This window comes from Lissotriton vulgaris, chromosome 11 (genome assembly GCF_964263255.1).
Source record: "Lissotriton vulgaris chromosome 11, aLisVul1.2, whole genome shotgun sequence".
Lineage (NCBI taxonomy): Eukaryota > Metazoa > Chordata > Amphibia > Caudata > Salamandridae > Lissotriton > Lissotriton vulgaris.
In genome coordinates this window covers 1,086,267,212-1,086,293,722 of record NC_141699.1, presented here as the reverse complement: position 1 = coordinate 1,086,293,722, position 26,511 = coordinate 1,086,267,212, and the positions used below count along the sequence as shown (strand labels likewise).

The 26,511-nt window shown below is 43.8% G+C and overlaps 1 protein-coding gene across 1 annotated transcript in view; it reads left to right on the top strand.

Annotated features, from left to right (window-relative positions):
• Positions 1-26,511, top strand: part of LOC147684185 (cytochrome P450 2J5-like) — a 315,668-nt gene that overhangs the window by 210,602 nt on the left and 78,555 nt on the right. Inside the window, exon 8 of the mRNA XM_086944598.1 lies at positions 19,216-19,357. Coding sequence (XP_086800724.1) covers positions 19,216-19,357 — 142 coding nt within the window. The remainder of the gene's footprint in view (positions 1-19,215; positions 19,358-26,511) is intronic.

Here is a 26,511-nt window from a genome sequence, read left to right as displayed (position 1 = left end):
CATGCACAAACCATGCAATCCATATGTTAGAGCTGGTGGCAGCAGATTCTATGTTATAATTTGATCAGTGACCACAGTAAAGTGGCAGTCTTTAGCTGTCCTGTTGGGCTGGGAACACAACCTGATCCCACAATATGCATCTCCATTCATAACACACCTAGGGCCTCATTTAGAGTTTGGCAGAGTGGTACTGCAACCGCAAACCAGCTGTGATTCGGCCTGCCACACTCACGGTTCCTCTCCTCTAATTTGAGTTGGGTGAAGCATTGCATTCACATTGGCAGAGCTGCTGTTGTATCTGCCAGCATAAATCTCTGATGTTGACAGTCATCCACGCAATATCCACTAGGTCACAGTGACAACTGTCCATCCTTATTAAGGTGTTACGGCTGGCCATCCTCGAAGGGCCACGTAACACCTTATTTATTGATTCCAAATATCTCACTGCTGCACTCACGTTTATATCAGAAAATCAGATGCATTGGTAGAAGTTCGGGTTAGATAAGGTGTTGCAAACTTTATGCATACATATGTAATATCCTGTATAAACGAATATGCTAAATGATATATGATATGTCATGTTGGAATTCTTCTAATAAAATAAACATATATTTAAAAAAAGAAAATTAGATGCATTTGGTGTTGATGTGGATTTATGTTGTTGCGACAATGAGGAAGGAATCTGGGTTTCCTCTGCTGCTTCCAACTTACAGATACTGTCAAAAAGTCTAGATTATCAATATTACAATTTATCAATTTCTCAGAGAACCACAATTGCACTTGAAGAATATGCTCCTATTCGGGAGTTACGAAGCTTGTGAATGCCACAGTTCTGAGTCCCTTCAACATGATGGGAGAGAAGAGGAGAAACTGGGTAGTCCATAGTGCATCTCCCACTAGTAACTATTGCATATCTCTCCCCAGAAAAAGTCCAGAGAGAGCTTGATGATGTCCTTGAACCCAACAACATCATCCAATATGAAGACCGAATGAAGCTGCCGTACACCAATGCCGTGATCCATGAGATACAGCGCTACAGAAGTATTGTTCCTCTTGGCGTACCACATATGTGTGTTAAGGACACCACTATTCAGGGCTTCCATCTTAAAAAGGTAATGATATGTGTCCTTGAGGTGTCAGGAAGGTTAGTTCTCCTTAATTCAATCATGCCTTTGCTTCTGTGTCTTTGCTCCGCATATTTTATGAATTCACAGTTTGGTGAAAGATCTTTCTCTCAAAACATTGGGATGCTGGTGTACTGTACAATCTTCACATTTATGGAAGAAGTGCTAAATCAAGAGGGAAAAGCATTGCTTACACAATGTGAAAGGGACACACCAGTTTTGCTCAAGCTAAGGCTTGATTCTGATTTCAGGCAAAAGTTTTAAAGGAGGATCACCGGCACATTTTCCTCCATGGAGGAAAGTCCACAGGTGGATTCTTTCCTGGATCTACCACCTCCTCAGATATTGAAAGGATTATCACTATTATCCAACTCTGAATCATGCCCTGCCGTTCCAGATAAAAAAGCAGAGCAAAAATATTTGCTCTACTCTTGTAATAGCAGCAAAATGAATCCTTAGTTAGCTTATACTACTTTTGCCCCAGCAAAGAACTGAAATGTCAAAAAGTTCTGATGTGCCTCTTAGACTTCGGTAACTAAAGATTTGTGTGTGAGGAGAAATGGATGTATCCCACATCAAATTTCTATCCATGTGATGATCTGGTCCATCAGGGGATACCCAAGAAGGTGATTCATGCCCCTGCAGCACAGGAAGGCATTTCCCATTGATATTCTGGGGCCAGTGGCTGTCCCATTATTCAGCTGAATAACCAAATAACTTCCCTTATGCCCCTTTCTCTCCAAGGGAAGGAAAAAGAGACGCTCAAAATCCTGTGATTCTGGGCAAATCACTTAATCTCCCCGTGCCCCAAAAAAAAAAATGTGTTTGTCTGTAATACAACTGATGCTCATGTAGAGTGCTCTGATACCTTCGGGTCAAGTTCCCACTATATAAAACTCCGGAAAAAAAGTGAGATGTCACTACATTTAATATCTAGTCAGTCTGGCTTGCAGTGTATAAAGAATCTAACAAGGGAGTCTTACGCGACATGGGCCTCCCCTCTATTACTGAGGAGCTAGAGTCAAAGCCGGTGAGGTTCTGGCATAGGCTATGGTCCACCAACGAACTTGATCATTACAGGCAGGACCTTATCCATGTCATGAACCTGAACCAAAGTAATAAAATCTCTTGGCTCGCTTTTGTTAAAAAAGAACTTCACGCCTTGAATCTATCCGAGCTCTGGGAGGACCCTGAACAGGGCTGCCGAAGGGTTCCACGCAAAAGCTTAGTCCGAATGTCTAAAGAAAAAAGACTTTCACTCCTGTTGAACGCACAAACCAGCGGCACTCTTACAGATCGGTTCCTGGAATCCAAAAATTCCTATGTTTTTGAAAGTTTTATGGACCTTATTTTTCCTATCCTTGCGAGGAAATTATTCGTACAATGGAGGCTAGGTACACTGCCCATTAGAACATTTACTCACAAATGGCACAATGGTGGCGATATAATGTGTCCAAGCTGTAACACTCATAAGGAAGATGAGCTTCATATTATGTTTGTCTGTCCTGCCTACAGTAAATCTAGAAAGTACTGGTTAGCGCCCCTCTGTAGAAACTTGGGGTTCAGTAACCATTCACACGCATACAGAGTAATGAAAACCAGCACTCTCGCCCATATTGTGTTTTCAGTTGCCAAATTTTTAATGGCAGTTTGGCAGATTAGGAAAAAAAAACCTCTAATGTGTGGACATTGAGATGGCTGCTTCTAACCTCCCTTTTCCCTCTAAGGTGGGAAATCTATTAATTTTAAGACTGTATGAAATGTGTTTTTATGTAAGCAATGTTTTTATTGTCTTATGTACTGTATCTTTTATGGTCTATATGACCGAAATAAAGAATTTTTGGATTGGATTGGAGTCTTACGGTCCCTTCTGCTGGTTCCAGTATTTTGCAGTTTTCTTAGGGAAGACCTGATACGGCGGCAAATGTAAATTCCGTTTTACAGGATTGTTAGCTGCTCTAAGCAATGATTGATGGGATGAGGAGTAGAAGCAGGGGATTCTGGCCACAGGAGGCAGGAAGCAGAGGCCTGCAGAAGTGTCAAGGAGCATGTGTGCCCCTTCGGACCTTTTCCCCATCAAAGGAAACTGCGTAAGTCCATCTGTAACACTAATCACCGCCTATTGCTGCCTACTGCTGCCCAATTCTGTCCACCATAGTGAGTCTTGGCAGACCGTGACAGGTTACGGGTGGTGGTGTTGGAAGGCGAGGGAGGCGCAACTCAGTATAGTGCAGTGGTAATGGCAGGACACGATTCAGAGTTGGATAATAGAGCAAAACCCACCAATATCTGGGAAAGTGGTAAATCCAGTGAAGAATCCACCTGTGGAATTTCCTCCACCATAACATTTCCACTCCCAGTCTTCCAAGAGGGAAAGCGCTCGTACAGCATCATAGAGCTTTTTTTCCAGACGGGAAGAGCGGGACAGGCAAGCAAGGAGGGGTAAGAGGGCAGAGCTGCAGGCAAATAATGACGACCTGGTGAAGGGATGTGGCAGCAACATGGAGAAGTGTTGGGTGTTTGGAAAAGCAGGAAGCAAATTTTGCGTATGTCTCTGGCCTCCATCACCACGGTTGTGGTACCAACCACTCCAATGACCCAGTAAATTAATTATTAGATAACCCCCCTCGCCTCAATCCCTAGCACACAAAATCTCACATACTCGCATTCTGACAATCAGTTTGTCTATTTTTTACACAACTTCACTTAAAACAAAAGCTGACAAAAGAGGTGAGCGGGCCGGGCCGTGCAGAACAAAAGAAAGGCACTGCTGCCTTACTTGAAAAGATCATGGGGAACTCAACAACTTCGGACGGACAACAGCCAAAATTGCAACCACGGATAAATAAATAATTTAAAAAAGAGTAGGCCAAAACTAAACATATGGCCGTTAGTAAAAGGATCCATGTAGCAATGGCAGTCTCCAGGACGGGAACAAAACTGCCAAAGGGTGGGCAAATGAAAACTATTTACGGACAGTAAAGGAATTTTGAAAGCCAGGAGCAAAACAGCCAAAAAGTTGGACAAATGTAAACTATTCTCCAACAACAGCAAAGAAATTTCGAAAACCAGATGACACAACCAGTGAAAAGCGCTGGGCGTGTTCAAAGCCAACAGAGTGAATACTGCATGTCTCGAAGACAGCGCATGTGCACTGCCAGGTTCGCTCTAAAAAGGAGGGCAAAAGGAGAAGTGAGAGACAGAAGCGCCAACTGCTCTTGTCCCACACTCATAGAAAAATTAGAACATTGGAATGTTGGGAGCTCCATTGAAAACAATAAAGTGCTCCTGTCTTATATTGGCTGGTAGAAGCCTGGAGCGCCAACATTCCAATGTTTCTTTGTTCACTGCTCTGGCTGTAAACAAAGGCTTCAGGGAGCCTGAGGGGATTCCAATCCCCTCACACTCCCAAAAGGCTTTGTTTTTTTTTGTTAGGACATTCTGCCCTCTAGTGGCAGAATGTTCTAATAGCCTTATAGTCCTTAGTAGATGGGCTATACCGGCTATTAAAGCCCCTCTCCCTTGTTAAAGTCCCTCACCTTCGGCTTGGGCCTTTAACGCTGGAGAGGGCCTTAAATAGCCAGGTATAGTACTCTACGGCGGGCTATAAGGCTATATTAATAACCCTCCCAGAAATAATGAGCAAATTAGTTCTAGACTCAAAGCAACGCATGAAAATGAGAATAGAGCTAAGAAAAAGCTCAGCCCGAGAAGAAGACAACCACAACAAAATACGAAAAATTACAATCAGCACAAAGGATATGCTACAATAATGAGGATGATGTACGCAACCAGATATCGTCACTGACATGACCACAGGCGGGAAATAAGAAGTACAATAAATAGCTGCCCAGGGAACAACGTGACATACTGGCTTTAATAAACAAGATATTTACTGACATCCCATGATGTAGGTACTTCAGAAATAATCAGCAAATATTTCACTAATCTGATGAGGGGACAGGTAACAATTTAAGTGCCCCAGAAGTCGAACTAAACGTAGCCCATCTTAAATAAAGAATCACACAGAACATATCAAAGTCACAACTAATAATAGCACAATCTCGCCTGGAAACCATCAGAATCAAATACAACAGAATTAGCTCATGCTCAGCTATAGTGAGATCATAAAGCAGTCATAGGTACCACTCAACTTGAACTCACTGGCGAAGAAAGGGGCTGACGTCACAATACAAACAGAAAGCTATGACTGGAAGGACCATTAGTTTATGGCTTTAGGAAACAGAAGGTGCCAATGACCATGTAATAGAATGCAGAAAATCCAACACCGCGTATTTAACAAGAAACAATTCATTTCTCTCTCAATTTACACATTAAAGGTAGCTAACAGAGGCAGAAAGATAACCACACATACTAAGTGAAGCCCTAAGAAAACATCTCCCTAGAAGATAACAAGCATTGGCATAGTCAATAGGTCTCGCCTTTGGGAGCTTGTAACTGCACCAGTCTGTGATGCAATGAAAGCAACCCTATACTGATTAATGGCAGGAGTGATATCATGCATGTTACTTGATTGTTTTTGCAACTTCTTTCTGAAATGTGCAAGTAAATGTATGATTAATTTATCTTATTCTTTGTAGTTTTCACATGTTTATTGTAATTTAGAATTGTGTTTAATAGTCGTTATTAACCAGGTTTTACTATGTGCAGTGCCTAGACTGAGCCTAAAGGCGCTCTTTTCAACTTATAGTGTGCCATGAAAAAGTACTTAATTAATTAATCAAACTGCTCAATGTGAGACAAAACCTGAAATAATTAAATGAAATGGGTCTGATAATCCTCAGCTACCTTCAAGAGAAAGTCTGGAGCACATAATGAGCTTGTGGCACACTTGAAAACAGCATCAATACATTACAGAAAAGTGTACTGAAAAGATGTGCAGTTTGTCGGCTATATTAATTAGTACACAACACAACATATCTTTCCAGTAATGCCAGATTTCTCACTTTATTATGCTAGTATCATAAATATATTCCTTTGAAATGCTTGATTTTTCTAAATGGTTTGAAAAAGCAATTTCTGGTTTATCTCTTGATCAACCTGTGAAGTGACAGGCAAGCACATTAAATCAATAGAAATACCACACATGCCCAGGACTGGAAATAAGGTATAATTACGACAAACAGTGAGTTCACAACTGCATCTACTGCACTTACAGCTGCCACAAGAACACTCACACTTTTGGACAATTCAGACACAAGAGCACAGATTGAGGACCTACATTTAGAAAAAAAATCAAACTACATGGTGCTGCCAGGTGCTGCATTGTATTTTAGTTGTTTTATTTAGTACTTCAAACGCCAGATGAGGCATCACAGTGGTTTCAGTGGATGGGCTGCATGTTACTCCATTTTGTTTTTTACCTTGAGATTGCAGTCATGGGATGAACAAGGACTTTGATTTGATTTTCTGTGTCCACTGGATACAAAAATTCCATTGGAGGACACCTCTTTGCTAAGGAACTGATACAAGTGCTAAATTAAAGCGATACAAAATAATCAACATTTTCAAAGGCACACTGAAGTATACAATGCACTCATAGTTGTGTACATGCTCCTATGGTGTAGACGCTCTAGAGTTGCTGCGGCCAAGGAACCCCATGCCGTATGTAACATTAAGGCGAACTTGTCCTAATTATTGATGTTAGCAAGTAGAATGTTACAGGCTAATAATTTTAAATTACAGGCTACATTGCAAGACCTAAATGCAATATGGTGCCTGAAAGTGTCACAAGTCATGCAGTCACTTGGCAAGCGCGTTTCTCTGAATGCAATAACTCGCTTGGAAGAGCTCTTTCAACTTTGTCTTGAATACATTTTGGCAGAGACATACACTTGACAAATATACTTATAGGATCAAGTCACTGTGACATCAAAGCATGCACATTAAAAACCATACACAAACGGTAGGTCAATGTATTACACACATGCATGTCAAGGTTATTCACATGTACAATGAAGCATCATATCAGATCAAACTCACAAATAGAACCCAGCTTGAATGATTGCTTAAAACTGGACTCCCACGAAGTAAAGTGCCACCAATCAAAGGGCATTAGCGCCTCATACGCACACCATTAAGACCCATTCCACCAGTCAGACGCTGACAAGTGTCCTGAACAGCCAAATCACTGTGCCAGGTGGACAATTCCAGCAATTCCAGCTGGGCTTTATGCCATGACATAAAGTCTTTCTGAAAAAAAGGGTTTAGACGGTTTCCAAGACAAAATGCCCACATCCCAGAGAGGCATGCAGTCCCAGTTGCAAAACCTATTACCTGCACTAACCCCTGCTGCCATCCTCCCAGTCTAGCTACTCTCTTCCTGCTTAGACAAACAGTGCCCAGACTCATTCCAATCAAAGAGCGAGCAATCGCTGTGTTTCAGCGATACGCAACTGAAAATTGGTGTGGACCAAGCAGCCCTGCTATAAATTTATGTTTTATTGGGATAATTAAACACTATGAAAGGAAGAACGAAGCAGTGATGACGAAACAATATTCTGAGTGGGGGTGCTACCAGCTATGTTATAGTTGGGAAAAACGCAAGAGTGTATGATAGTATGATCTTGGACCTGGTGTCAGTGTGTTTTGACTGTGGTTCACTGTGATCCTGCTAATCAGGACCCCAGTGACTGTGCGTTCCCCTCTTAATTTGTTTGGTAAGAACTTTGTACACCCTTTGGGCCGTAGCATGTATTATGCCACTCATAGGAGCCCATGCAAACTGTGTCTGCAGAACTGCCATTGCAGTCTGCATGGCAGGCGGCATGCACCCTTCACCTCAGAAATAAGGGTCCCATTATATACCGGTCACAGAACTTTAAAAACCTATGTCACCCCTAAGGTAGGCCCTTGAGTCCAAGGGCAGGGTGCATGGTTCTAAGTGTGTGGGTACCCCTGCATGAGCAGAAGTATCCCTACATTCCCAGATTCAATTTTCTGGGATTTGTAAGTGAGGAACAACCATTATAAGGTATGTAGTGGACAGTGGCAAGTTGAGATGTGTGACCACCTCTCCTTTAGAATTAGGAACGTTATTCTCTTGTTAACGGGGAGCCAGTGGAGGTCTTTCAGGTGACCGGAAATGTGAGCTTGGCGGGGGATGTCTAGTATGAGTCTGGCTGATGCGTTTTGGATGCGTTGGAGTTTTTTCTGTAGTTTGGCTGTGGTTCCGGAGTAAAGGGTGTTTCCGCAGTCCAGACGGCTTGTGACCAGTGCGTGGGTGACCGTCTTTCTTGTTTCGGTGGGGATCCAACGGAAGATTTTTTTGTGCATACGTAGTATGTTGAAGCATGATGATGAGACGGCGTTGACTTGTCTGGTCATCGAGAGGGAGGAGTCCAGGATGAAGCCCAGGTTAAGTGCGTGGTCCGTAGGTATGGGTGCGTTTCCCAGGGCCACCATGAGTCGTCCCAAGCGGAGGGGGATGAACCTAAGATGAGGACTTCTGTTTTGTCCGAGTTCAGTTTTAAACGGCTGTTCTTCATCCACTCGGCTACTTCTTTCATCCCTTCGTGTAGGTTGGTTTTGGCGGTGTTTGGGTCTTTGGTGAGGGAGAGGATCAGCTGGGTGTCGTCTGCGTAGGAGATGATGTTAAGGTTGTGTTGGCGCGCGATGGATGCGAGGGGACTCATATACAGGTTGAAGAGGGTGGGACTGAGTGATGATCCTTGTGGTACGCCGCAGATGACTTCGGTGGCCTCTGATCTAAAAAGGGGGAGGCGGGCTCTCTGGGTTCTTCCGGCGAGGAACGAGATGATCCAGTCCAATGCTTTTCCTTGTATTCCGACGTTGCTGAGGCGTTGTATAAGGGTGCTATGACAGACTGTGTCGAAGGCTGCGGAGAGGTCAAGTAGGATGAGGGCAGCTGTTTCTCCGTTGTCCAGTAGAATTCGAATGTCGTCTGTTGCTGCGATGAGGGCGGTCTCGGTGCTGTGTTTGGCTTGGAAGCCGGACTGTGAAGGGTCGAGGGATTTGTTGGATTCAAGGAAGGCGGCGAGCTGACTGTTGACGGCTTTTAAGCATGGGCGGAAAATCAGTTCCGCTCGCGGATTTTGCGGATTTTTGGTAAATTCGCAATCCGCGAACGCTCACGAATTTACTGAAAATCCGCAAATTCGCATGCAGCTGATTTTTTTTTCTTGGTGATACAATTTTGCGGCGTGCGGTGTAAGTTAGCAATTGCGAACATGTAGGTGCGGCGGGCAGCAACAATCTCGCACTCGCGAAATTACAAAAATTGCAATTCTGCACAAGAAATCTACTAGCAAGCAGCATAGACCTTCTGAAAATGATGATTTTTATCAGAATAACTCCTCAGGTTGACATTTGCCTGCACTTTTTTGAATTTGAGGCCTTTTGATTTTCTTTGGATAACTTTTGGATTAGAAATCAACTTTCTCATATAAGCTTGTTTGGGGCATTACAGTTGCTGTAATGCTGTTCTGCAGAAAAACGAGTTTTGCAAAAGTGAAAGCATTCAGCAGGTTCAAAAGTTCAAACTCATCATTAGTAACCATTCCCTGTAGTGCTTCCTGACAAGGGCCCCTCCAGAGTTCAGTTGCCAGTTGCAACAATTGTATGACCCTGCTCTGACCCTCACAGCAGGCTCATAGAATAGCTACAAGTAGGCCACAAAGGTCCTGGAAAAAAAATTGCACTGCAACAGAAAGCAAATTACAGATAAGGAAGCAGGTGCCAGACTGGAATTTTAAAACAGTGACACATTAATAAATCAACCCCAAATTAATTCATGTCAGTTGAAGCAGGCAGGTGTGCTTGCTTTTCCCCCCCATAATCTACAGTGATGATGAACCAGAGGGTGGCATTGATGTACCAGAGGGTGGCATGGGTGAAACAGAGGGTGGCAGGGGTGAAACAGAGGGTGCTGGGAACCTGTGATGATGAACCAGTCGTAGAAACAACATAATCGCGACCGTTGTGAGCAGACATGTAAGTTCGCAATTGCGAACTGGTACAAAACCCTCGCAAACTGGCAGAAATCCTTGCCAACTGGCAGAAATCCTTGCGAACACAAAAAAAAATCTGCAAATTCGTGAGAATTCACGGATTTTGCGGATTGCAAGTTCGCAAATTTGCTAAATTCGCGAACGCCAGATTCACAAAATTTGCCCATGCTTAACGGCTTTCTCAATGACTTTGGCAGGGAATGGGAGGAATGAGATGGGGCGGTAGTTCTTAGGTTCAGTGGGGTCAGCTGTGGGTTTCTTCAGAAGGGCGCTGAGTTCGGCATGTTTCCAGCATTCCGGGAAGGTAGCGGAGTTGAAGGAGCAGTTGATGACGTCTCGGAGATGGGGTGCGATAATGGAGTCTGCTTTGTTGAAAATGTGGTGGGGACATGGGTCGGTTGGCGAACCTGAGTGGATGGAGTTCATCAGGCGGATGGTGTCTTCGGTGGTGATTGGGTTCCAGGCGCAAAGGTTGTTGGAGGGGGATTTTAGTTCGGAGGTGGGTGGAGTGGACTGGTTTTCAACGCTGTTATGTATGTCACGAATTTTGTTGTGGAAGAATAAGGCTAGGGAGTCGCAGAGGTCTTGGGAGGGAGTGATGTCGTTGGTGCCGGCGGTGGGTTGGGTAAATTTTTTGACGATGTTGAATAGTTCCTTGCTGTTGTGGGCGTTGTTGTCGAGTCGATCCTTGAATGCTGATTTCTTGGTGGATCGGATCAGTTGGTGGTGTTTGCGGGTGGCGTTCTTGTAGGTGGTCAGGTTGTCAGTGGTTGGGTTTTTTCTCCAGGCTTTCTCAAGGGTGCGACAGAACTTCTTGGATTTCTTAAGGTCATTGTTGAACCAGGGGGCTTTTTTGATACCTTGCTAGATTTGATGTTTTTTCAAGGGAGCTAAATCGTCAGCGCTGTGGGTGATCCATTGTGTGAGGTTGGTGGCTGCAAGGTTTGGGTTCGAAGATTTTGCAGGAGGGTTTTGGAGAAGCGATGTGAAGAGTTGGTCGGTGGTAATTTTGTTCCAGTTTCTGCGGGGAATTGGTTGAGGGGGGTTGTGGGACGTAGTCTTTTTATAGTTGAAGTGGACACAGCTGTGGTCTGTCCAGTGGAGAGCTGTGGTGTGATTGAAGGAGATGTGCTTGCTGGAGGTGAAGATTGGGTCGAGCGTGTGCCCGGCATAATGGGTGGGGGTGTTAACAAGTTGTTTGAGTGCGAGATTGGCGAGGTTGTCCAGAAGGGTGGTGGTGTTGCTGTCGTTGTTCTTTTCCAGGTGGAAGTTGAGGTCTCCCAGTAGAATGTAGTCCTCGGAGAAGAGGGCATGTGGGCTGATGAAGTCAGTGTTGTCTTCGCTGAATTGTGTGCGGGGTCCTGGTGGCCTGTAGATGAGGGTGCCTCTGAGTGTGGTCTTGGGGTCGGTGTGGATCTGGAAGTGAAGGTGTTCGGCGGCAGCGAGGTTATCGTCGGAACTGGTCGTGATGCGGATGGTGTTCTTGTGGACGATGGCGATGCCTCCTCCAGTCTGGTTGATGCGGTCCTGTCGGATGATCTTGTAGCCGTCCGGGATGGCTATGGCGATGTCGGGTGCTGATGAGGCGTTCATCCAGGTTTCTGTTAGAAAGGCGACGTCCGGCGATGTGGTGTCGAGTAGGTTCACAGGTCAATGGCATGTCCTTGGACCGAGCGGGTGTTGAGCAGGATGCACTTCAGGGTGGTTATTGTCGGAGCTCTGTCTGGAGTTTGTGGATTTGGTGTGGGTCTTGATGCAGTCGAACTTGCAAGAGTGGCAGGTGAAGGGTCCATGGATGTGTCCTGGGGCAGCTTGGTAGCAGTTTGGGAGTCAGCCGGAGTTAAGTGCTGAGAGGGTTGCGGCGTTGTACGTTATGCGGGTGGAGTGGGTTTTGCGAGGACCAGGGGGTCTGGCACTGGGCGCGGTCCAGGCGCGGACGGGCGTAGACGGGATTACCTTTGGCGCACCTTCGGCGCGCATTGGGCGCTTCCGCTGCACGTGAACGCTGCGTGCAAGTGCATCTGGCATAAGTGGATAGTCGAGAGGGGGCGGAGCGAGGGAGGAGCAGCTGGGAGGCGGGAGCGGGATGGAGAGACGGGCTGGGACGGCACAACAACAAAATGGCAGCAACAACAACAAAGCCAAACAGGGTGAGATTGGGGCACAATGTGTAAAGTCGCAATGGGCAGTGGCACCGACACAATCAGGCACTGATTCCAATGCGAGCAATAGAGCGCTATGAAAATTTTTAAAGCACAAACAATTTGTAAAGTCGAGCAATGCAATGCGAGTGATTAGAGCGCTATGAGTAATTTAAAGCCACGTCTGAACTGGGGTGGCAGAGTGGGCTAAAGAACGGTGATGGATTAAACCCAGATCTTTTGACTGGGTGTGAGTGTTTGATTGGTTCAGATGCTCCGTCCATCACCACCCCCTTTTGTACCACTTTTGGCCGCCATAAGTGTGGCAGGGTATGCTCAGACGTGAGTCCCTTGCTCACTTTGCCACTGGATTCAAGCAAGCCGGGCTGAAGACGGCTGGAATGCCAGAAACCGGTCCTCGGAAGCTTGTTTCCGGTCCAGGGAAGACATGGCTTGGCAGTTCGGGCTGGACTGTTCCCATGAGGCACAGGGTCAGACTGATTTGCATATAGCCATGTTTGAACTGGGGTGGCAGAGTGGGCTAAAGAACGGTGATGGATTAAACCCAGATCTTTTGACTGGGTGTGAGTGTTTGATTGATTCAGATGCTCCATCCATCACCACCCCCTTTTGTACCACTTTTGGCCACCATAAGTGTGGCAGGGTATGCTCAGGCGTGAGTCCCTTGCTCACTTTGCCACTGGATTCAAGCAAGCCGGGCTGAAGACGGCTGGAATGCCAGAAGCCGGTCCTCGGAAGCTTGTTTCCGGTCCAGGGAAGACATGGCTTGGCAGTTCGGTCTGGACTGTTCCCATGAGGCACAGGGTCAGACTGATTTGCATATAGCCATGTCTGAACTGGGGTGGCAGAGTGGGCTAAAGAACGGTGATGGATTAAACCCAGATCTTTTGACTGGGTGTGAGTGTTTGATTGATTCAGATGCTCCGTCCATCACCACCCCCTTTTGTACCATGAAAATTTTTAAAGCACAAACAATTTGTAAAGTCGAGCAATGCAAAGCGAGTGATTAGAGCGCTATGAGTAATTTAAAGCACAAACAATTTGTAAGTCGAGCAATGCAAAGCAAGTGAAGAATGAGTGAAGAATTCCAAATAGGTATTATCACAGCCAATTAGAACAGAATTCAGACAACAAGTGTTTCCTCTCATGGATAATTTCCACAGACTTCATCGGGTCTAATAAGTCATAATCAAGTTCAGTCCTCAGTAGTAAAACATAGATTTTCGCAAGCACCTAAATCTCAGTACTAACAGCTAGATTCATGAAGCCAAATTGCGATCGCAATAGCTGCAAAAAAGCAATTGCGATCGCAATTTGATGAAAAGGAATTCAAGAAAGTTGATATCCAAAAATAGCGAATTCGCTAATTTTTTTTGCGATATCGCAATTAAATTCGCAGAATCCTGGAAGAAGTCCATTAGCGATTCTGTAATTGCGAGAAACCATGGATTCTGCAAATAAAACTGCGATATCGCAAATAAATCGCAATCGCAATTCATGAAAAATCGCAAATTGCGAAAAACCCAAAAATCACATTTTGCGACGCGTAAATTAAGGAGAACCCAAACCAGATGGTAACCAGTAAAAAAAAAAATGTACATCTGTAATGAACTCTAGCAAACTACCAACAGGTGCAGGCTTGACCAAACACACTTAAGGACATGCAGCTGGAGCCTGAGGACTCTCACAATGCCAGGACTCTACATGGTGGTCAGGCGGCGAAGGCTACAGCGAGCAGCACGGAACAGACGACGTATCCAGGAGCGGATATTCCGTCAGCGGATCACCCTACTGGGCCAAACCAGGGAGCAAATCTACGCCAAGTACCGGCTAAATGGGGCAATGATCATCAAGCTAATCCGGGACCTAGACCCCCTCCTGCAGCACCCAACAAGGAGGACCAATGCCGTTCCCACCCATGTGCAGGTATTGTGCAGCCTGCACCTACTGGCCTCCGGAAGCTTCCAGGGTATAGTCGCTGTTGCAGGGGGAATATCCCAGCCCACCATGTCCCGCTGCCTAATGAGTTTCCTGGAGGCCATGCTGACCCGCCTACACCACTACATCCCATTCCCCACCAGCCAACAGGACTTGAATGACACCAAGCAGCAATTTTACAATGTAGCACAATTCCCACATATCATAGGATGCATTGACTGTACCCACATCCACATCTGCCCACCAGCACAAACGGAATACATGTATCGTAACCGCAAGTCCTACCACTCCCCCAATATCCAGATGGTATGCAATGCAAAGACAATCATCACGGACATAGTGGCACAGTACCCGGGGAGCACACATGACTCCTTCATATTCCGGCACAGTGGCATTCACACACGACTGGCCAGGGGAGACTTTGGTGAAGGACACCTACTGGGTAAGTACACATGCCACACAATAGTACAATGTGATAATGATGCTGCGCGGCACAGGCACTCACCCTCTGCTCCTATCATTCAGGTGACAGCGGCTACGCTCTCCGTGAGTACCTCCTCACACCATACCTCAACCCTGCAACACCACAGCAACGGCGTTTCAATGCAGCACACATACGCACAAGAAATTGCATTGAGAGGACAATTGGCCTTTTGAAGAGCAGATTCTGCATACTGCACAAGACTGGTGGGGCCATCAAATACGAGCCTGAGGTCTGCTGCCGCATCGTGGCCGTGTGTGCTATCCTCCACAACATTGCTACCAAGCGCAGGATACCTGTAGACATCTCTGGCAGTGAGTCGGAAGGGGACAATCGACCACCTGCACATGTGCGTCACGCACGCGGTGAGAATCCTGCAAAAGGACACAGGCGCCGCAACCAAATCTGCATGAACTATTTCTAGTGCACCCACTCCCCACACCCATTACTCAACTCATGCATGACAACATAAATAATGACATGAGTCAGATTAAGTTATTCAGAATTTTAGTAATTGTTACTGTACAATAAACTGGGCATTCTGATAACTGGAAAATGAATGACATATTGCGTCATATGTCTGTTTGTCTGTAGGGCATGCTTGTAGCGTCAGCATGTACCCTCATGCTAATGTACAACAGTTCTGTGGCGCCTCCGGGTAGTTGCCCCTGACCTCCTCTCAACGTCCTCCTCCTGATTCTGCCGTGAGCCAGCAGAGGGCCTGCTGCTGCGGTGGGGTGCTACGACCGGTGGAAGGGACTGGCTGCTATGGCTTGATGTAGCCTCACTGGTGTCGTCTGCCCCCCCGCCTGGCCATGGCCGGTAGCCTGCATGCCCTGCATGGCTGTTGAAATCTGCTCCAGGGCTCTCGCGACGTCCTGGCAGCACTGGACCATTTGAACCTGCATGGCCAGGGAGCATCGCGAGAGCTGAGAGGTGGCGTTCCCAATTATATGGTTGGACAGCGTGTACGCCGACAGGCGGGTCAACAGTTGGCGGTGTCTGCGGCGATTGAGATCCCGCTGGCTGGACATTGCCTGTGTGTTGGCCTCCAGAGCTGCTGTCATCCTGTCCATATGGTCAGACATATGTGCCACATTAGGTGCGGTCTTGTCCAGTTGGAGGTGGATGGCGGCTAGATGACGGGCCTGGGTTTGGTGCACACGTAGCATCCTGCGCTCAATGGAGAGCCCACCTGCACGCACGTTTTGGCCCCTGCCAGCGCGGCATGTGTTGTTGCGCGGCTCCCTGACCAGTCCGCTTGTCTGGCTCCTCACAGCCGCAGGGCGGCGGGTTGGTTGGCGACCTGCTGCTGGTGTTGCAGGCCCCACTGGTGGCTGTGTGCTGCTTGGTGGTACAGCAGCGCCTGTTGTCACAGGGGTGGCACGGGCCACAGGGGCGGGTGATGGGATGACCGCTGGTGCGGCAGCTTGCCCTGATGGTCCGGGCTGTGGGGTATGATGTGTGTCTCCCTCCGTGTCCTCCGTGATGTCCTCAATCACCAGGGCCTCGCTGTCTGTCCTGGGGACATCAGAGCCACCTGTGATGTAAAGTGGACGTTGATAAGTGACATGTTCCGTACACAGTTAGGCTTGCTACATGCATGCAGACTACCATTCCCTGACTCGCTGCAGGATTGACTCTCACTGGACATGTCAGGCTTAATGGTACAGGATGGTAATTGTGGTCAGACTACATGTCCCACAATGCAATAGCGCTATAGTGGTGTGCTTTGGCTGCATGATTGGGGTTTGATATGGGATGCACAAGAGTCATGGACATTGTTAGGGAACAGGGGTCGCAGTCGCATGGCACTTACCTGGTGTGTCTTGGGTGCGTCGGGAGGAGTCAAGATGGGTCACACCCACGCAGGCCTGTCGATTGATGGTCTCCTCCACTCGGTCCTCCAGTGGTGTGTTCGGTGGGACAGTGGGCTCCCCTCCACCTGTCGCCACTTGCTCCCCCAGCCTCTCAGCAATCTTTTCCTTTGCCCGCCCTCTTAGGTCATACCAGCGCTTTTTAAGCTTGTCCACCGAGCGCTGGGTCACCCCCACGGAGTTCAGTTTGGCGCGGATGCGCAGCCATATGCGCCTTTTGTCAGCCTCAGGCACCCTTCGGGAGTCTTTGCCAAATAGCCGGTTGTGGTCCTTTGTTACTCCTTCTATGAGGTGTTCGAGCTCCTGCTCTGAAAATTTGATTTTGCGCTTTCTCCCACTGGTAGAACCTCCTGCTGCATCCTGTGACATGCTTGCCACTATGGTTTCTCCTGCTGTACTCCTGTAGGAACACTGGAGCGGAGCTCTGACACTGCTGCCTGTACTCCAGCCTCTCACTGCAGAATGAGGGTGGAACCTGCCTACTTCCTGGTTGTGATGTCATCACTGTGCTCAGGATGCGACTTCCCGTTTTTGCGATCTTGCAGTTAGCGAGATCGCTATTTGCGATTTCGGTAATTGCGAGATCGCAATTTCAACATGGGTATCGGCGGATTCTGCGATTATTTACTGAATTCTGGGGGCTCGCAATCGCCAATTTCGGCTGGTTGCCAATCGCATTTTTTTATCGCATATGTTCATGAATGCCGTTCTGCGATTTCTAAATTGCGATTCGCTTTTTCTCGCAATTTAGAAATCGCAGAATTTGACATTGATGAATCTGGCTGTTAATCCCTTAATTCCTCATTATCTTGCAAACCAACAGTCAGCAATTCATGTGTCTGCAAACAATGGGGAGAGTGCTCCTCGTGGTATCTCGGCTTCTAGACTATGAAGACAGCAGCTATGGCAATAAAAGCATCCTTTGTCAGGCTACTTAGTATACTGTCAGGCCCATCCCCCAATCCATTCCTGCAAGTCATCTAAAGCGAAGTCATGGCCACATTAACTTTTGGCCAGAAAGTTTTCCATCGGAAATGCATTGACATCGCTAGGTTTGGCTCAGTGCATGTATATAGGCAGCTTTTCAGATCACCCCACAGTTCATCGCAAGTCCAGGTGTGACAAGAATTCGATCTTTCCAAACAAGAGTATATCCTGACAGCCTTTTCATAGCCTATTATGCAAAGATAAGAGCAGCTCCAGCAGGAGTTCCAAACACCTACTGTGGCAATCAATCAAGGACTCAAAAAGTAAGACTCCATTGAGCAAATACCTGGAAGACTCTTCGGTATCCTTGCATTTTAGCAACATCTCTGGAACTTCACTTTGCCAAATAAACAAACATAAAAAAATAGTGTGAAAGTAAGCAAAATAAATCTCTCTAACAGATGATTGTTCTATCTACGAAATGAAACATAGTTGGATGATGCTGAGTACGTATGAAAACAACTCAACAAAAAAAACGTTTGTTTTTGTGTTCCCCAAGGAGGGGTATTTCCAAGACCCTACTGCTTTGCTGAAATGGAGAGAAAAGGAGAAAAATCTTCAGGAAGTACAGTGCATGCAATGAAAAATTTCACCAGAAGGGAGGGTCCCAGCCTTCTTGTGTATGCAAACCATCAGAGAAAGAAGTCCTCACCTCACCTTCAGTCCCTTCATGTGTCCTCACACATACTACAGCATTCTTCAGTAGGGAGATCCAAGGGAATCTTGCCAAATTTTCCTTCTTCTTTAGCTTGTCAAAACAAGTCATGCAGTGGTGAGGAAGGGTCAGGTTCGGACAAGTGTCTAGTGCTTAAAAGGGCTGAGGAAAAGGCATGATGCCAGAAGATGTTTTTTTTGGGTTTCAACATTTCCCTTGGAGGCTTCATTCTCTGCAAAAGAAATTAATGTTTAGATGGAGATCAGCGCCGGTAAGGGTAGGAGATATCATAGTGGCACACTTACTGGAGCTACATCAGCTATTTTCTGTGAAGACACAAGGAAGAGGTGCCAGGAAAAATCTGGGAACCTCATTTGAAGACCGTAAAGAAGAGTGAGGCACTGGAGATCCCACATGAATGCTCTGTTTGTCTAGTGTTTGGAAGAATATGATCATATATGTGGGTTTAGCTTTATGGAATGTTTCTTAGGTTAAGCAGATGCTGGGTATTGTCAGCATACATCTGACAGCAGTTTGCTTTCTCTTTGTTCATGTGCGCACGCCTCTTCTTTCATTCATATTCCCATCCTTTTATTCTTGCAGGCAACTAGTCATCAGCCTGTCCTCCTAACACCTCCTTATTGCTTTATTTTTTAGCGCTATTTCCTAAGTCTCTCTCATTCCATTGCTCTGTCTGCTGACTTGTCTGTGTAACCTGTGACTGCCTGCCCGCGTGCCTGGGCACCTGCTGCCCCTCTGTGTGTCCATTCATCTGTCCAGTATCCTGCCCTCCAAGCATCTGAGCTCTGAACAGCTTGCCTGTACTTTTGTCTCATCCGTGCCTTTGAGTGCAGTCGTCTGCCAGTCCGCCCTCTCTTTTTTCCATGTGCCCATCCCATTTTCCCACCAGTTTGCCCGTTCACTGACTGGTTAGGATTTGTATCAATTCACCCAGTTCATCAAACCCCTTTGAATAAACAAACTGTTGTTTTCTCTTCAAGGGCACCATTGTTATCTCCAACCTCTTCTCTGTACATTATGACCACACTATTTGGGAGGTTCCTGAAGAGTTTAACCCAAGTCACTTCCTGGACAAAGAAGGAAAATTTGTGAAGAAGGAGGCATTCATGCCCTTCTCTGCAGGTAATGATGTTTTACTTGACATTTATCAGCGTTCTCTTTAATAGAGGATGAATGTATCACGCTACAGCCAGTAGCGCCGTCCTGCTTATGATGGCTCTAGGAGCTAAAATGCACCCAGCTCATATTCTGTGTTTGTTTGATCAATTGTCCCAGGTTCAAGCCTTTCATCCTTCTGGTGTGCCTGACAATATGAGTACCACTGATTTGTATCAATACACACTCATCTGCCAAAAATACAGAGCTGTCTTAAAGAATGTTGATTTTAGTTAGGCCCTAAGAACTATCTTTACCCCCTCCACATAGAGATGTTTAATTTTGTCGTTCAGGCCCCCAGACAGCGGTACAGTCGATTGAAGGATCGCAGGAGAGCCAATAGGAAGGAGTCTGCCAGTGCCATGTCTTTATTCCCAGGCATCCTTTGGAGGATTCTCTTCCAAGTCTCTTGCCTCTATGAGCAAAGCGACCACATGGGGGACATGCAACGCCAGTGTCAGCACTTGCCTCTGACCCTCAGATCCACAGAAGTGGCACTGTCTGAAATGAGAGTGAGACCAGATGAGGTTGGTGACACATAGGAAAGAGAAGCTGCTTCTGTGCTCTTGTTAGCTGCCTGCAGTTCGGTTTCCACACAATGGGGCTGTGGTGAGGAGTGGCAGGCTGGGTGATGAGAAAGACCCTGCAAATATGCCAGCAACTGCTACTGAGTATCGCACGGTTTCCAGTGCAGTGAGCCACGCAATGCCTTTCCTACACTATCTGCCAGGCTTCTCGTCAGTAAGGATAAGTTACTTACCTGTAATCCTAGTTCTTTTCCAGGGGTATACTCATCAAAGTCATAAGCAATGAATAATCCTGCCCACGTGCAGGGACCCCGGCGCAATAGCCAATAATATGTATATATCTACACATATATAGTTAGGACCTATTATCCATAGGAAATACGCAACATTCTATTTGGAATAACTTTGGCGCCGGTTGATGAATCTTCGCGAAATGTAATAAACCTTTGGCCAGCTCCAGTCCACTCCTATCCTGAAAGTTTCACAGTGATTCGTCAAGCGGGGCCCGATAAAAAAAGGGGTCCCAAAACATGTTTTCCTAATGCAATTTTCCATAGGTACCTTTAGCCGCAGCTGCAGCCCGAACTGCTGACGGAATTACACCAAATTTGGCAAACAGGTAGTCCTTAGTTCAGACTCGTGCCTTTTGCTTCAATGGTGTCAATCTGTTCAGTAGTTTTTTAGATATTAAAGAAAAAATTTACATTTATATCTGGGCGGAGCCTAACGACACATCTCATTGTGCGATCTGATTGGCTGTCAGCACTTCAGCCAAGAAGTGTTGGCAGCCATCTTGGGGCCAAGATACATTATAGCACCTCATTAAAAAGCATTGCAGTTAATAGAATGTTTTAAGACTTCAGTTACATTATAAATCAATTGTTGATGGTACCACACTCATTTTAGGAAATGTGGTGTGTTCTAAGGTGATTTTACCATGTGAAAAAGCCTTCTGCTGGGATATCATGAATCATGTTTGAAAGAAAACTATTATCTCATGCTTTTCCCACAGTGGTTTGGAAGGGAATCTATAAGCTAAGCTGAGAGCCTATGTTCTGTAAATTCACATTATCTTTCTCAGTCATGTGAGAATGAAGTCTGACATTCTCAGTAAAACATGTACATTCAACAAGAAGAACAATAATTACTTACCTGTAATCTGTGGTTCTACAGTATTGGTGTCTTTCATAGATTCACATGCCCGAATCATTCCCCGTCGACGGAGTGGGAGTCCCAAGGTACACGAATATTGCTTTTTTATATACCATGGGACTCCCACTCCGACGACGGGGAATGATTCAGGCATGTGAATCTATAAAAGACACCCCAATACTGGAGAACAGAGACTGTCAGTTGATTCCTTTGTGGTCTACTGCAGCTTCCCAGAGTGTTCTAAAGAACAACTAGCGCACTAACAGTCCTACTTATGACAAAGGTATGGCACACCTGAAGCCATCTTGATTGGAATAAAGTGGTAACTCTTAAAACATTTAATTTAAAAAGGAACAAAATGAGGGGTCACATTTTGCCATAGAAAGTATGATTAGTGCTGCAGAAAGAAAAATTAGCGCACATTTTGAGTGCCTTCTCAAATCCTCTTCTATTTCATTAAAAAATTCTGACATGCAGTCTCCCAAGATGGCCACCAGAGACAAAGGAGTCCAAATGTAGCCCAAAAATCACCCAGATGTAGCCCAAGTATAGCCCAATGACAGAATGTCCCAGAGTGTTCTAAAGAACAACTAGAGCGCTAACAGTCTTACTTATGGCAAAAGTATGGCACACCTGAAGCCATTTTGATTGGAATAAAGTGGTAACACTTAAAACATTTAATTTCCAAAGGAACAGAGAGTGAGTAGTAGAGAGTAGTATAGTGAGTAGAAGAGAGTAAGTAGTAGAGAGTGAGTAGTAGAGAGTAGTAGAGAGTGAGTAGTAGAGAGTAGTAGAGAGTGAGTAGTAGAGAGTAGTAGAGTGGGTAGTAGAGAGTGAGTAGTAGAGAGTAGTAGAGTGGGTAGTAGAGAATAAGTAGTAGAGAGTAGTAGAGAGTGAGTAGTAGAGTGAGTAGTAGAGTAGTAGAGAGTGAGTAGTAAATAGTAGAGAGTGAGTAGTAGAGAGAAGTAGAGAGAGAGTAGTAGAGAATAGTTAAGAGTGAGTAGAAGAGAGTAGTAGAGAGTGAGTAGCGGAGAGAGAGTAATAGAGAGTGAGTAGTAGAGTGAGTAGTAGAGAGAAAGTAGTAGAGAGTGAGTAGTAGAGAGTAGTAGAGAGTGAATAGTAGAGAGTAGTAGAGTGGGTAGTAGAGAGTGAGTAGTAGAGAGTAGTAGAGAGTGAGTAGTAGAGAGTAGTAGAGTGGGTAGTAGAGAGTGAGTAGTAGAGAGTAGTAGAGTGGGTAGTAGTAGAGAGTAGTAGAGAGTAGTAGAGAGTGAGTAGTAGAGTAGTAGAGAGTGAATAGTAGAGAGAAGTAGAGAGAGAGAGTAGTAGAGAGTGAGTAGCAGAGAGTGAGTAGTAGAGAGCAGTATATAGAGTGAGTGGTAGATAGTGAGTAGTAGAGAGAGCGTAGTAGGGAGTAGTAGAGTAGTAGAGAGTGAGTAGTAGAGTGTTAATAGAGTAGTGGAGTAGCAGAGAGTAAGTAGTAGAGAATGAGTAGTAGAGAGAGAGAGAAGTAGGGAGTAGTAGAGTAGTAGAGAGTGAGTAGTAGAGAGTTAGTAGAGTAGTGGAGTAGTAGAGAGTAGTAGAGAGTGAGTAGTAGAGTGAGTAGTAAAGAGTAGTAGAGAGTGAGTAGTAGAGTGAGTAGTAGAGAGTAGTAGAGAGCGAGTAGTATAGAGCAAGTAGTAGAGAGTATGTAGTAGAGAGTGAGTAGTAGAGAGTAGTAGAGAGTGAGTAGTAGAGAGAGTAGTAGAGAGTGAATAGTAGAGAGTAGTAGAGAGTGAGTAGTAGAGTGAGTAGTAGAGAGTAGTAGAGAGCTTGTAGTAGAGCGTGAGTAGTGGAGAGTGAGTCGTAGAAAGTAGTAGAGAGCGAGTAGTAGAGAGTGAGTAGTTGAGAGTGAGTAATAGAGAGAGTAGTAGAGAGTGAGTAGTAGAGAGTAGTAGAGTGAGAAGTAGAGTGAGTAGTAGAGTAGTAGAGAGTGAGTAGTAAATAGTAGAGAGTGAGTAGTAGAGAGTAGTAGAGAGTGAGTAGCAGAGAGAGAGTAATAGAGAGTGAGTAGTAGAGTGAGTAGCAGAAAGAGAGTAGTAGAGAGTGAGTAGTAGACAGTAGTAGAGAGTGAGTAGTAGAGTGAGTAGTAGAGTAGTAGAGAGTGAGTAGTAAATAGTAGAGAGTGAGTAGTAGAGAGAAGTAGAGAGAGAGTAGTAGAGAATAGTTAAGAGTGAGTAGTAGAGAGTAGTAGAGAGTGAGTAGTAGAGTGATGTGTAGAGTAGTAGAGAGTGAGTAGTAAATAGTAGAGAGTGAGTAGTAGAGAGAAGTAGAGAGAGAGTAGTAGAGAATAGTTAAGACTGAGTAATAGAGAGTAGTAGAGAGGGAGTAGCAGAGAGAGAGAGTAATAGGGAGTGAGTAGTAGAGAGTGAGTAGTAGAGTAGTAGAGAGTGAGTGGTAGAGAATAGTAGAGAGTAGTAGAGAGAGTAGTCTGCCAAATCCCCGAGTTCCACCCAGGACAACTTATGAGTTCTGTGTACACATTTTCATTTTGAAAACATGATTTGCAGTTTAGTATACATATATTGATTCAACCAAGCAAATTCTTCTAATTAATTTCACGGGATCACTGACAGAATATCGACCATCAAAATATCGAGGTAGCCAAATATCGACAACAGAATATCTACCTAAAAAATATCGACTTCCTATCTAAAGATAGTAAGTACAAACATATTGGGAAAAAAAATATTAATGTCAAAAATATTGTAAAATATTGTTATTTTTAAATGTTAAAAAATGTATGTAAAATTCAGTAAACAATATATAATTAAAGTAAAAATAGTTAAAAATATGTAAAAGTATTTAAAATAACAACTAACACATATAATGTTAAAATAAATTAAACATATATATTTAAAATATATATAGTTAGTCCATTAAAAGCAACACTAGGGAAAGCGTTGGATAGCGTAGGTGTAAAAATGACTATTCCAACTCCAGTGAGTGCAAAAGTAGGGAAAGCGTTGGATAGCGTAGGGATAAAAATTACTATTCCCACTCCAGAGAGTGCAACAGTAGGGAAAGCTTTGGATAGTGTAGGGGTAACAATTACTATTTCCACTCTAGTGAGTGCAACAGTAGGGAAAGCGTTGGATAGCATAGGGGTAAAAATTACTATTCCCACTCCAGAGAGTGCAACAGTAGGGAAAGCATTGGAAAGCGTAGGGGTAAAAATTACTATTCCCACTCCATAGAATGCAACAGTAAGGAAAGCTTTGGATAGCGTAGGAGTTAAAATTACTATTCCCACTCCAGTGAGTGCAACAGTAGGGAAAGCATTGGATAGCGTAGGGGTAATAATTACAATTTCCACTCCAGAAAGTGCAACATTAGGGAAAACGTTGGATAGCATAGGGATTAAAAAAATCATATTTATAAATTAGGATTTTTTCATTAAAATAATAATTGGTTCATAAATTATCAATAAATTAATTAAAAATACCAATAAATTAAACATATTATTTACTTTAACAACATTGAATTACTTCCCACCCTATTCCCAAATAAAAACACAACTCACTCCACATAAAATATAAAACAATTAACATATTTATCAATTAATAAATTAATAAAAATGAATTACCAATTACTAATTAATAAACAATACATTAATTATCTACACCAATACATTATAATAATTACAAATAAATTGCTTCCCACATTATTCCCCTATAAACCCACATCCCACTACAAAAATGTATTAATACAATTAACATAATTATGAATTAATAACCAATTAATAATTAATTAACAATCAATTAATTATCAATATCAATAAACAAAAAAATTATAATTACTTATTTACAATTAAATTACTTCCCACCCTATTACCTTATAAACCCACAACCCGCTACAGAACTAAAACACAAAATGTAATTAAAAATAATGAATTATTCCTAAAAAATAGTATTTAATTAACTATAAATAAATTACTTCGCAATCTATTCCCCAATAAACACACAACCCGCTACAGTACTAAAATGCATTTTCTTCTTTTTTTTAATATTAAATTCAAAAAAATATATACATATATTTAAAAAAAATACAACACATAACAAAAAACATATAATACATAAATATAAAATACATAGTAATATAAACATCAATATTATTAACATTGATATTTTTGTATCGATGTTATTAACTTTGATATATGTACTTCGATATTTCTTACCTCAAATTTGATATTCTGGTCGACGATATTCTTGACATCGATATTCTGTCCGTACGATATTAAAAACTCAATATTAATGTATATCAATAAAAAAACAACACAATATTATGTCTGTACATCATTTCACTAGTGTGCCCACAGGAGAGCTACTTACAGGTAGCTGGAGAGCTACTGGTAGCTCATAAGCTACTCTTTGGAGAAGCCTGCTCTAGAAACTGAATGCCAATGAACTTCTGCTTGCCTTTCTTTTATACTTTGATTTGACCAAACTAATATCAGACTAAACAGAGCATCTTAAAGAATTCCCTGGAACCTTCTTTATTGTGACAGTGTCAATATAACCTAGACTTCATCATTCATAATATAATAAAAAAACTCCTTCAGAATCGTCTTTGAACAGTTTTAGAAGTTACTCATGCAAGTTAGTATAGTAATACTCCAACAAATTGCACATTGAACATAAAAAAAGTTGTTTTCACGCGAGTCTATGGAAAGTAATATCATGTAAATAAATTAAACAATGAAAGTTTGCTAAATCTATCACCTTTCAAGCCTTTCTGAAGGACCACACTTGGAATATTGATCTCCCATTTAAAAATACACAGCTTAAGTTAGCTAATTCCAATAGTATGCTGTTTCTCATCTCTATGGTGCATATCACTTATCTCTGCATACCTTTTCTCAAAGTATTATTATTCACTCTCCCTGGGGTAAGTAAATGTTACAAACTAAATTTTGTTTAGATGCACTTACTGTACAGCTTAGTACCACAGTAACTAACCCCAGGCAGCATCCTGAGCACAGGCTATATCAGAAGTTGAGGCCCTCATAGGTGCTACCACAGATCTCCTGCTCTTGGTTAATATTACTGGTAAATCTGATACTCTACAAAGTTGAAAAGATCGCAGGGGCATTTTTACTCTTCACGTTTATAGGTACATTTTACTTGAAGTTGATTGACATCTTAATAAGTCATTAACTAAACCTGATGGAGGAGATCGTATGAATTCAGTACATTTCAGGTCATGAATCTAAATTGGACAACAGCAAATGTATCATTCATATATATTTAAGGGATCAGTGACATAATATTGATCCAACCATCGAGAACCACAAATATTAGAAATTAAATATTGAGAACTAAGATATCGATTCTGTATATATAACTATAATATTCACTAATATCGAGCACAAGAATATCGTTAACAAAAATATCAAACTTTACGTAT